Consider the following 13,337-nt stretch of genomic DNA (forward strand, 5'->3'; position numbering starts at 1 on the left):
AATCACTGAAGAAATTGTGAACGACAATTGTGACTGCGCCAAATGTCGGCTATTGTGCTGAAATATCCACTATTTTTCCTCGATATTATTAGCGCTCCTCTTTGGACGGATGTCGCAGTGGTCACAGCCGGCTTGAGTCTGCGCTTGCCGCTCTTGATGCTGTTCCAGCTGCAGAAGGACACTCAACTCCCAGCCCGCGGCTATAAAATATTCCGAGCATAAGTAAGAATGTTTCATGTCACACTAGTTCTCTCGTCACACAGCTCGCACAAAAGCACCTTGACGAGTTGCTGGCCTCCATTGTTGCCGGAAAGCGCATTTTTTTGCCCCACAAAAACAAGGGTAAAAGAAGCCTTGGCAGGCACTGTTCCTACGGTCTACCGCGGAGCAGAGATTGCTACCCACTGCAAATGAACCCTCAACATTGAAGCTGTAAAAACAACAATCTCGACTGCTGCCTTCCGGAAAGCCGCTTCACGGCTGCCCAGTTCTTCGTCCGCCTGCCTACCGGTCACGTACACAAGTAGGGAAAAGCAGGGATTTCTCATTGTTGCCAGTCGAGAGTCTCGTCCTGAAACCCTCGCGGCCTTCAAAACTCAATAACTTCGCGGAAAATTTATATTTTTACAAAATATTCTGGTAATCAGTTCAGAAAGGTTACTGATGCGGTCTGCCAATTTCCAGCCAAATTGAATACAATAAAAAAATCGGCAGAGTTCGGTCAAAATGGCCACAATATATGCGACCAGAACAAGATGCCACCAGAGCAACTTCGAAAGGTGAATTAAGCATGGTCATTTACTGCCCCAGTTACAAGCCCCCCCCCCCCCCCCCCCCCAATCGTACTCACTGAGTTCTGTAGTCGACGGATCCACTCGCCATGGTTGTGCGTTTAACAAACACTAATAACGACGCCTATAACACAGCGTCTGCATGCAAACTGATGGGCAGAGAGGCGGACGTTATTTATCAGCATGGTGAAACGCGGCCTGCCGGAAGTGAAAAAAAAAAAGTGTTTCATGAAACCGCCGTACACTCTAGCCTTATGCACTGAATTACTCTTGTATCAAACGCACAACGTAACATTAAGCTCGCTTAAGTTTTACCGTTAAATCCGGACAGATCGTCCGTCTCATATTTGTCCATTTGATTTCTTCACTGTGCACGGGCGTTTATTCAAGCTTTTGGCGGTAATTAAGGCAGTATTCAGAATTACCGCGATTAATAGCGAGCAAACAAATAAAATCTACGTTAATTACCGGTGTCTTAAGAAAATAGTAAACGGATCCGGTACCCGGGCGAGCTATACAAGTTTTATTTGTATTTTCTGATATTAAGAAGCATTTGAAGATTGCAACACTGTCTGCTCGAAAGAAAACATCAACAACTACAACCAAAAGTGCGGTTTATGAAACATTTATTTAAACATTCATCGCTCCATTTCTGTCCCCCCCCCCCCCCCCAAAAAAAAAAAAATAATAAATAAAAAAATAATTCGCTCTTTTTTGTCCACCGCTTAGTTGTCGAGAAGAAAGACCAAAGATTCAGAACGCAATTTCAGAGGGAGCAGCGTAAGTAACGTTCGGGCAAACCTCACATTCACTTCGCCTTCGTGTTATATTGTACTTACACCGATGGTAAAAAAATATTCTAGAAAGAAGTTATTAAAGCTCAGCGGGCTTCCAATAAAAATAAATACGGAATAAAAGTACGGCTGCTAGGAACAGCTACAGAAAAGCGAATGCTCGCGCACATTTCCCATTCGTCCAGTCGCTTTTGAATCCTCAGTCGGGCATTGAGAGCAAACGCTCGTTTTCCCTCTGTGCGTCTGTTTCTGGAGCGAAAGGCACCCAATAAATCATCTCGAAACTCTTTTCATTCGTCCCAGCGTGTATATCTCCGACGAGAGCCGCTCGCTCCATGACCGAAGTTGCCACGCCGGAACGAGGGAAATGGTTTAATGCCGGAACCATGTTAGCGTCGACTTTCTTTTTCCTTCGTAGATCCCTCGCGCCGAGGATGGAGGAACGAACGGGATGATGTAGCGGCGGTTTTGAATGCGGGGGCGTTCCATCCGACTGTCTGCACTCTTTTATTTGGTGGGAAGCTCGGTTTGAAAGCGACATGCGGGTAGCCGTCTTTAGCGTGCAGCGACGGACTCGTCAAGAAGGGAACTTTCGCTGTTTCTTTGCGGGAAAGCGGGGCTCGCGTCAGTCGCAGGGTGCGGTGTTGTAGCGTCGATGAACGAGGAAACGATAGTTGTACTGTAGCGTGGCTTTACAACTTCGTGTGTCGTCGATGAGGGTGTCGCCGAGGGCGAATCTTTGTCGCTCTTTTTGCACTTTTATGCATCTTTCGTACTACAGTTTTTATTTTTGTACAGATTCTTTTTTTTTTTTAGAACGTGAGAAACAACTTTTATCGGTTGTAGTTTATTTTAGTTTCAGAGTCATGCAAGTTTCAAGAGCGGATTTTGGATGCGGTTCTTGTCTATGGGGTGCATTGTGCATCACTCTTCGACCAATGACGATGTGTGCATTCTTGTTAATTCAGCGCCAGTGAACCACCTAAACGCAAGCACTGTTATTTTCTTCGTGGGTTGTGATCCATAGCATTGTAGGAAAGAGCAACAGAGTACTAGCTGAGATCATGTTTTTCAGTGTGGAACGCAGCTTAGAAAATATCACAAGAAAATGGGATGGAAATCAAAATATGCGGAAATTGTCCCGCCCTACTGCAAAACCTTTTATTTTGGCGGCCCCTATTTTTCGCGAATCGGTCACAAAGGACATAATCGCGGCAACTAAATTTTGGGACTTCCAGACACCTGCATTGAATCGCTTAACGATCGAAAATTTCGCGTGCCCTTAAATTTCGCGAATTTTTCAATTCGCGAATTTCGCGAAAGAATGACTCGCGAACATTAAAGGGAAGCTACGGAGCTTCTTGGAAAAAATGAGTTAGAAGTAAATTCTAGTGTATTTTTACCCCGTGAACCCGAATATCCAAACCATTTGCTGCGTAAGTATTGTTAAACGCGAGAAAAACGCGAAAGACAGTCGCTGTCCGTGACGTCATCGACGGCTCTTTTGGCTGCCCAAGGCTAGGAGGGCGGGGCTTCAGCCCTATTTTGAAATTGCTCTTGTGGCTCTCCGGCGCGTCGCATTGAAACATAATTTTGATATCTGTTATTCTAAAGGCCAAATGAACGCATTTCAAGCGTTTTTTCTCAAATGTAGAAGTGCCCCATCTTCCCTTTAAGGGTTTGAAAGTATTTTCTTAAATAAAACATTACGTAATAAATGCGCGGAAATACTCTTGCGTAGCTTAGTTTCTTACATTACGTGACAAGGTTTATTTTTTTATATATATATTATTCGATACCCATTCGGTTTTCGCCTTGTTCTTTTTTTTGTTTTTTTACACGTTTTTGTGGTTAGGCAGGATAAACCCAAAGATGCCGATCTTATGGTAAGCCAATTATTCTAAGTGTTGCCTCTCTCGTGACTTTAATCAGTTCAGCAATAACATTATGTTGTAGACTATGGATCAGCAGAGCCTGTAAGTTGTGCTCACAAGTTAATGGCTGTTTTTGACGAAAGTGAACAAAGTAGTCCGACGATTCTTCGACTTAAAAGCGGTACTACTCCAAGGGATTTTTTTTTTATTCGCAAGGTAACAAACAGAATGCCAGGGTGGTGAAAATGGAATACCAAGCTGTGGTTCTGACAGAGCGAACGCTTTGAAACAAACATGATGAAAATCTCACCGCCTGCCGAAAGCGAAGTGTTTGTACTGTTCGTAAAGTTTGGATCGACTGCAATCTCTTACGGGTGCTCACGGGTAATCAAGTCCAGCACGTTTCTTAGCCTGTTAATGGAATGTTAACCTATACCACTGAAAACGCATATGTTGTTTCTCTACAATGGTCAGAAGAAGAAAAAAAAAAAAACAGACAGAAACTAAAAAGAAGAGAGTGAGACACATCGAAGGCTGTATAACCAAAACAAGGAACAGTATATATAATATATATATTCCGGTACGCCCGTTGAAATTTTTGTGACTGCTGCCGCAATCCCTCACGCCCACGTACACGTGTCTCATTTTTCAAGGCCTGTTTTCGTTTTTCTGGTTCGAACTTTCAGCTCTGGTTGGCATTTATTATATTTTTTTTTTCAGTTTCCACGAGCCGTTGGTCGTTTCTCCTTTCAGTACTGCCTGTTTTCGGCCTTGTATTTCTTTCCGTTTACTTACGAACAACCGAAGCGGTCACCTCCGTGGCCCACGCTTTCCATCAGCGAAAGACCAGAAGCGCCAAGGAACCGGCGGACCGAACATGTTGGCATCGATAATGCCCCAAGATAGATGGGGCAGGTTGCCTACCTCCTTCTCACCATTTCTCATCCATTGAGTTGCGATAAATCATACGCTGCAAGCTTTTATTCTGCCCGCCGTGCGGTTCTTGCGCTCTTTCTTGCCCTTAGCAACACTTTTTTTTTTCACGTGTCATGTGACCACACATAAGGTCAACCGCCAAGTTTTCTAATCCAAAAAAAAACAACAAAAAAACCTTCTGACTTCCACGTCCATTTTTTTTCTTCTTATTTTACTTTGTCCGGTATGGTACTGCATATCGCTCATCACATCATAGGTGCCGCTTCAGGATGCCGCCTCAGAACCGCTGGGTGCCGCCTTCCTGTACGTTGTCTGAAAAACATCTCCTCCCTAACAAGGCCTGCCATGCTGGTGTTTAAACGTCACCAGGAGGAGGCCTGGGTCTCGAGCTCAATCGGTGACCCCGCAAGCCTCTCAGCAACAAGGCCCTGAACGCTATCGGGAAGACAGTCCCTCTTAGGGTGGCCAGAACCCTCGGGAAGGAAAACAGGATTAAGGGGGGGAGGGGGGGGGGGCGAGGCAGGAAGAAAAAGCTTTCCTACTATATCTATATACATCCTAAGTTTTCATTCATACAATGGATTAGGCAGGGAAAATAAGCCGCACTAAATGGCTTGACGAGATCATGTCCCCCGTTTATGTTCTACAGCAGTGACAGAAATGAGCAAATGTATATGATACCCTGAAAATACACCCCTAATCGAGTTTCAGTCTCAAAAGACATTGGGTGTTAGGTTAAAAAAGAAATATATATATATATATATAAGTATATACTATATATATGTATTAGAAAGCAAATGCTGCAAATATCAGTAGGTCAGAACAAAATTATACCTAATTCCAACATTATTATTTCATTCAATGAAATAATAATGCCAATTGAACGTACAAGCACATGCTGTTCCAGAGTCCTTCATTAAAACAAAAACAAAAAGTGCCTGCCTCTCTTCCTCTTTTAAACACTCTTCCCCTGTTGCCAAACGAAGCATGCCAAATTCAGTAATACAGGAGAAACATGTCCCGCAGTCATCGCTATATTTAAGATATATATATATATATATATATATTCGCAGAAGTAGCGATGGAAAGAGCTTTAAATCGTGCTGTACGGGAGACAACATTTTCATAGTACGTTTATAGTTATTAAATTACGTCTCGAACGAGTGCACCTTGTTTAAATCTTCTTCCATTCGCTTGCTACTAATTTAGCGATTGCACGTCCCGGTCAAACCAAAACTTAAAGCAACTTCTTTTTTTTTTTTTTTTTTTTTTTTTTTTTTTAATGGTGCGACAGCAGAAACGAATCCCTCGAACGGTATTGTAGCGGCCATAACGAAAGGTTTGGTCTCCCTCAGTTCTGAGAGTATTGGGGAGTTTTAGTAGACCGTTTCCGCAGCCCGCTAAGCACCCGGATAGCGCTCCGTAATCCGCCAGAAGACCTTGAACTATGCAGACAAGGCTAGCGGCGCGCATGCGCAGCTGCGGCGTTTTCTTCATGGATACCGTAGTGGAGAAAATAGGGAGTTTTCGTGGATCGCGTTTCCTCCTCCACTAAGCCCTCCGCAACGAAGAAACCGCTACTGCGCCTGCGCGCCCATGGCCTTGACTGTGGAGTTCCCGCTATCGTAGCGGGTTGCGGAGGGCCCTTGCGGGACGGCGAAAACGATCTACGAAAACTCCCTAATAGGGAGTTGTAGTAGATTGTTTTTCTCATCCACTACGGTATCGGCAAAGAAAACGCCGCAGCTGTGCATGCGCGCCGCCAACCTTGTCTACATAGTTCAAGGTCTTGTGGCAGATTACGGAGCGCTATCCGGGTGCTTAGCGGGCTGCGGGAACGGTCTACTACGATTCCCTATTGTTTATAAAGAGTAGGCGAATACAGCCCCAAAGGTCCTGCCCACTCCTTCCCGGTACTCGTACAGACAGAGCACACAAGCTGTACCGGCACAAAGGACTCTTTCACACTTTGTGTGTCGAAGATGGCGGAGTTCTGCACCCATTTTGCAAAGCCAATTAGCGCCCCCCCTCTCCACTTCCACCTCATCTTCGAACCGCTTTCAATAGCCCCAATTTCTCGAAACGCCCACTGTAGCCGCGTATAAATTATAACTAAACAACGAGCAAAAAAAAGTAAACATTACAGGGAAAGGGGGGGGGGGGGGGGGGGGGGGTTCCTTGGTTCCTGTCACAAACAGAGCATGTTCCTGCAGCACCGCCACAGAACACGCCCTTCAAACAGGAAAGCCACTCGTCGCCGGCCAACACGCGTCGCTGGATGATTAATAAGCTTCCCACACAACCTTCTTCCCCAAGCGCGCGGGGAGCTCTGTTGGCCGAGGCCCTGAGAGATACGTCTGAACTTGACAACCATTCAGCCAGGAAAGAATTGCACCAGAAGCAAGGCACTTTTCCTGCGCAGCTAAAGCAATTTAGCGACGACGTAAACCGCAACAAACCCACAACCGTCTCGCTTCTTGGACGAAGAAGGAAAAAAATAATAAAGAAAAACATCAGAAGAAAGCGAGTGCGTTTGGACATCGTGTAAGGCACGATGTCCGACACGGAATTTAGAAGAAATAAGTTCTCGCTGTTTTTGTTTCTTTCGATAGTGCGTTTTGATTAGATTTTCTTTTTTTTTTTTTTTTTGGTACTCGAAGCATTCTTTTGGGGTCGTGGCTTTCTGATGTTGCTCCCAGCGACGGGACTGGTGTGCGTCGCTGTGCTGCTAGGCGCTAATGGAAATTCAGTGATTCGATTGGCGGGGTCAGGACGGCGGGTTCGTTTCAGCTGTTCTGCTCGGCTTGGGGGCGTGACTTGTTCTACTGGAAATAGAGAGCCCGTTGAAATGGAATTTTCGGGGTTGGGGGTTCCAAAAGAGGGGGAAAAGCAAAGCTCCCCGCTTCTTTGTCTCTCTCTCTCTCTCTCTTTTTTTTTTAGATGTAGAGAGGAACTGTGTCGGGGTTGTTCGGGCCTCTCACCGCACCAAATCGAATTCGTGCCCGCTGACAAGCGAAGGAACTTGTTCCCGCGTAATGCTCATCAAATAGCCGGGTCTGAGTAGGAAGGAAACGAGTTTCGAGTTTCTCGTTTTCGGTTTGAAAATATTTGGACGAGGTGCTTTTAGGCGGGAGCACGTCGACGAAGAGACGCGACAACCGAATCTTTTGGTTCGCTCCTGGCTCCCGGCAAAATACTCTTATCTTTTAGTTAAGCGAGGGCATAGCGGGGACGTGGGACAAGTAGCTGCGTTTCCCGTAATTTCTTTTCTTTTTTTGTAATGTAATAACATTATAAAACCGTAACCTATAGTACCGCCAAAAACCATTCACCAATGCAAAGCGAACATATTTTTATGGCGATTCAAGCGATCTTCATAGGGCAGCTTGTTTTCATGTCTTTTTCTTTTATTGCAGGTGAACAAAGTTGACCCCCCCCCCCCCCCCCCCCTATGCCGCCTCCATCGCTGCCATCTCAGATGCCACAAATTTTAAGAACACGACAACAAATCCCATCTGTTATAACCACTCTTCTCTGTAATACGCTTAAACCTTGAAAGTATAAAAAAAAGAAAAAAAAAAACCTGAAGTGCAGGCTTTGTGTACAAAACCGAGGCGAAGCGTCTGCGCATGCGCAATGCCGACAGCAGCGCCACCGCAGGAGCGTGACGTCAAATAGTGGAGTTGGTCTATGCACGATACATAACAAGCGAAACGATTGCAGAAGTTATGCCTTTAGTGGTTTACTATACACGTTTTCACCACAGAAAAGAGAAAAAAAAAAAAAAAATTTGCGTATTGTTTATACGCCGCGCGAAGTATTCTTACAATATTTGGTTGTTGAGAAAGAAGCGATGCTTTTGGCGTTTCAAACGTGTGTATACACGTATTAATACACAGTTTTAACATAGCGTTCCTGGCTCTGACGTACGCAATACGCAATAGTATATAGTGTAAGCTAAAAACTACCTGCTCGAACCGATTTTAGTTGTGCGTTCCCTAAACTTTGCCGAGTAAACATCTTGCATAATCTTCTCGATTTAATTTGCCAGAGCGGTAATATTCCGCGTGCTTACAGCACCACCCATGCTCCTCAAAATAAATATAAAACAGAAAAACGTTTCCAATCATTTTATTTCAAATTAAGCCAAGCCGCACCTGTCCGGTCAAGCGCGCTTTTCTGCGGGGTAAGGAGGCTACCAGTACGACTGCGTAGCGAAATTCGATCACGGAGCCTTTGTCGATCGTCCCGCACCTTTTATCAATGCTAGCGCGGGAAGAGATCTATAACCTACTGATATCCAGTGCGTGTCGACGACCCCGCGTAATTTCACGTGACACTAGAACTTCGCGAACACCATGCATGTCACCCATGCCTCGCCAGTCGAGGTAACCGCCATCTTGAAACTGGTCTTCCCGCTGTGCCCGAGATCTCTCGAGAGCTTCCCGCAAAGCCCGCTATCCCGAAGTGCAATATCCCCAGCTGTTGCGTGCGCACGCAGTGCGCTAGCCCTTACATTGCGCTCTGCGCAGGCGTACTCCCGACCCGCAAATTGCTTGCGACGGTCCACTAAAATTGTCTCATCAGATAGTAAATATCTAATCTAGAATGAACCTACGTATAACTTAATTCTCTGTATAAACAAAAAAATTTGTAATGCACCGCAAAAAATCTGACTTTTTTTTTTTTAGAGCGCAGTTTTTAGGCGCTTGTTTTCGCGTATAGCGGCGAGTTGCCGTCGCCGTCGGCGGAACCGGCCCTCTGAATTTAGCGACAAATTGAATTGGTTTCGAGTTCACGTGACGTCAATTTTCCAGCTAAATCTAGAGGAGAAACTAAATTTGTTAATGGTGACGTGACACGAAGCCACGTAACGTCATTTTCCCGCCAAATTTAGCGGAGAAGCCAAATCGGTGTTAAGGTCACGTGGCGTCAATTTCCCAGCTAAATTTAGTGGGGAAACTGTGGGAGGAAAGGAGGGTAGGGAAGAAAAAGAGGGTGGGGTACGGAGGAGGGGGGGGGGGGAGCAGGAGTAGAGGAGAGCAGCAGAGGAAGAGGAGAGGAGGTACGGAGGAAGAGAAGGGGCATGCCCTCCCCTCCGTACCCTCCCCCCTCCTCTTCAAGAGCTGCGCTCTAATTTCGCATTACAGAGATTTGTAAACGTTGGCCTCAGTCATGTTTACTTTTAAGGAACAGTGTATACTAATCTCGTGGCGTGCAGGTTTCGTCATTTATATTTTTTCGTTTTTTCCCTTCGCAATCAGGAAATAGAAACAGGCAATTCGGGACGATTCCCGGCGACCCGCCGGACCAATTTCGATTAGCAGGCATTACGCAATTACCCGGAACGACCGGGGAACCTATAGAAGCGTACACGCGAGCTCGCTCGTATAACTCAGTGCGCCAATAACGAACAACTGCCTATCCAGCAAGAGGTTCGCGAAACGAGCAAACAAACCAACAAACCGTTCTACCCCTCCCGCGCGAAGCACCAACAAAATTCTCGGGGGGAGGGGGGGGGGGGGGGGGGGGACGGGGACAGCCAGCACCCTACACCCTTACCTACGAACCTAAGTATATACCCCTACCTATGCTCCGTTTCAACCCTTACGATGGAGCGTAGCGGACCAGGCCAGCCGTCCCAGCCCATCCAGCGTTGCCAATGTACCACGTGACCGCGAGCGCACCGTAATTGCGGCACTCCCGAAGATCACGTGACGCAGCACCGGGTTGGTGCTTCGATGGCTCGTAGCCTCCCCTGCGGTCCGTGGTAAGGTGAACCGGAGTATAGACAGCGGAACCGGAAGTGATCGGCGCCAAACGAATTCTCCGGGGGTGGTTGGGAAAAAGACCCCAACTCCTGCCGAACCAATATTATTTTCTTTTTCTTCGTCCCGTTCATGCATTGTCGTTGGGGCGTATGTGTGTCCTTAATTCGATTCTGGGCAGGAGTTATGGCTCATGTCTGGCTTCTCAGGAAGAGTGATGCCGCTGGCGAAGCTGTCCGGGATTTGGTGGCGGGGTAAAGAAGAGGGGACATCCGGACAACCAAATCAAATTATCGGAAGCTCGCAGAACGGGACAGGCGGCGGTGGAGCCGTCGAGGGGTGCTCGTTGGGGTATCGCCGGCGTCGGGCGACGCGAATCTTTTGGGGTTCAAAAACGCAAATGGACTGAAGAGGAAGCGAAGGAGAAAAGTTTGGGGTTTGTTAGCTGGTGTCGTCCGGTTGAAAAGAGGGGTCGTTCTCGAGTGTTTGAATGGACTCTGCCTCGGCACTGATGGTTCTCTTGCATTGTGAGTTTGTACGAAAGTTTGATGGAGTGCATGGGTTCTTCACTATGAAGGAGTTATGGTCTTGTTCGGACTAATGGTCGGCTCACTCTTGTCGTATAGATCCGGTAAAACTATTTGTCGGGGACAGGTTAACAATACATGCAGATGTTCCACCCCCAGCGCGAGCTTTGTGCCTTTCATAGAACTTCGTCGCACGCGGATTGAAAACTCAGCGAAAGGGAACGAACACGTACTGTAGGGGAACTTCCACTCCATTCTTTGTCTGTCACAAATTTCAAGTTGTTGGCAGCTCTATAGCACTTCAACCCAGGACTGAAAACAAAAACAACAGCAGGAGTGTTTTCAAAGTGTAGGCACAATTGGTGAAGAGATAACTAATGGTAGGCTTCCACGAGTCTTGCATGGAGGGAACACTCTAGTCCCTAAAGTCACGGTTTCCCCTCTCCCCCCCCCCCCCCCCCCTACGACTCAATACCAATCAGCGTCCAGCCTCACGGCCACGCTTTTATCCAGGCTTCACTTTTGGTGTTCACGAAATGCCGAACACCTAGCCAAAGAAAGTTGCACGTTAAAACAAGAGAACAGAAATTTGTTGTCTGTTTCTTTTTTTATATTTTTCCTTTTTCCACAGTTATTTTTCGACAATATATGTCGCCGTCCGCTTCGCACGCTCTGGGTTATTACCACGCGTCTCTTTTGACCTGAAACTTTCTCTGCATCGTTGGCACCGCCGATTATCTCGATGCCGATTGGCTGATTGATTTGGCCGCAGCACCTCCTATACCATAGTTCACTGACAGCTTAAGTCACAGAGTGTGGATTATTATGATCTCGCTTCATGAATCCCTCGTCGTCGTTCTTATCGGAAAATACCTGAATCTAACTGGACTGCGGAGCGATAATAGGATCCTCAGGACAGTCTGCATGGACAATCTCGCAGGCACGTTTCTTCATTGTATGGTGGCACTGTCACATCGGTCGTAAAAAAAGTCTTGTTAGACATATTCGAAACACACACATGTATCAAGCAATGACACTTGGAACGAGCTTGAGGTGTGTCCCCGGATAAACATCTCATCATGTCCACATAGAAACTCCGCGTTGGTTTGTAGGATGTAAACATATAGCAGGGCCATTGCAGCTTTAAGCTGCACACTGGTAGTCGCCTTCTAAATCGGACATAACTATAGACGTCTAAACTGCGCACCCCCTTTGGGCGCCTCACCTGGCTTGTACGCGCAGGTGTTGTCGAAGTAGCTGACGGACGGGTCGGCCCTCTTGAAGTGGATGTGCCTGGAGAAGCGATCGTAGCGGCTCAGTCGGCACTCGCGCGCGTTCTCGTCGTACTCGGCGGACCGGCAGACGAAGCTCGTCTCGGTCGAGCAGGCTTCCAGGCAGGCATGCTTGGACACCTTGTGCAGCATCCGGTTGTCGTGGCCTTCCAGTTCCATCCCCTGAATCCACTCGACCACAAACAGCCGGTCGCAGGCGCCTGCGAGAAAGAGAACCACCGGATGAGGAACGTTTAAGGTCGCGGTGTTGCCCGCAGTCTGACCGCGTCTTGATTGGTCTGTACGGGCTGCGATAGAGAAAATGGTGCCCGGTTGTACTGCCCGCGTAAATAATCTCTACGAATCGTAGAACTCCAAGTAAATTTGATTAATTAACTTGCCTTTCACTGAGATTCAGCGCATTGCCTTCCTTTGTAACCGCTTAAGACGTGAGAGAGTCCGTATTACAGAGAGTTTCCAGCTGCTCGATCGGGGTCAGGTGGTTTGTGGGCCGCGTTTGCAATACGAGCTGCGAAGAGGCGATGAACGCGTTGGTCGTCTGCGAACACCTCCGCCTTTCCGCCTGCTTTCCTCCTTGCCACGCCAAAACGCAGCACATGCGCACTTGCGACAAATCTCCGCCGTAGGTGTCCGCCATTAAATTGCAAACGCTCCCCCGTGATTTGAGGTGAAGCCTCTCTTCAATCTAGGCTCTCTGCTTAATACGCTAGTACGCTGGTGCCTTCTATCGCTGGTTGCAAAAGGCGCCGAAGAAGATGTGGACCATAGACAAGTTGGAGAAGACAAAAAGCGCACTAAAGTAGAGTTCCTGTAATTTACAGCGGCATTTTGTTTAATCGGAGTTTCGTCTCTGTCCGTCCTTTTTTGTAAACATGTAGCGAGGGGACAAAATGTTATTTGATCAGGGTACCTCCCTGATCACATAACATTTTGTATTCGGATTTCTGCTGATGACTGCGTAATATAGTGTTCTGTATCTAACACGAAAAGTCAGATATCACAACAAGCTGACCTTTAACATAATAGCTGACTGGTGTCGAAAGTGGAAAATGACAATTAGCTATTTCTAAAACACAGCTCGTCTCTTTCAAGCGTGCTCGTAGTCCTCTCTGTTTTACTTGTGCAATGTGCAGGCAGCGCGTTACCAAGTGTCCGTCATACAAGTACCACGGCGGTCACTTATTTAGCGACCTTTCATGGAATACTCACATAATCCGTATCTTGTCAGCTCTAACCACCCTCTTGACTATGTTCGACGTCATTTAGTACTAGTACCGTCGTCACTGAAACAACTGGCCTAGACTCCACCAGTAAGGTCGCAACTGGAATATGCGTCAACCGTTGGGTGCTACTGG

General features: G+C 46.9%; 1 protein-coding gene across 1 annotated transcript in view; it reads right to left on the reverse strand.

The window, feature by feature from the left end:
• The window catches only part of LOC8025447, a 140,071-nt gene that overhangs the window by 78,130 nt on the left and 48,604 nt on the right, over positions 1 to 13,337 (reverse strand). The window contains exon 4 of the mRNA XM_042289275.1: positions 11,916 to 12,182. Within this exon, the coding sequence (XP_042145209.1) occupies positions 11,916 to 12,182 (267 nt within the window). The remainder of the gene's footprint in view (positions 1 to 11,915; positions 12,183 to 13,337) is intronic.

Source organism: Ixodes scapularis, unplaced genomic scaffold (assembly GCF_016920785.2).
Source record: "Ixodes scapularis isolate PalLabHiFi unplaced genomic scaffold, ASM1692078v2 PGA_scaffold12__126_contigs__length_90152505, whole genome shotgun sequence".
Lineage (NCBI taxonomy): Eukaryota > Metazoa > Arthropoda > Arachnida > Ixodida > Ixodidae > Ixodes > Ixodes scapularis.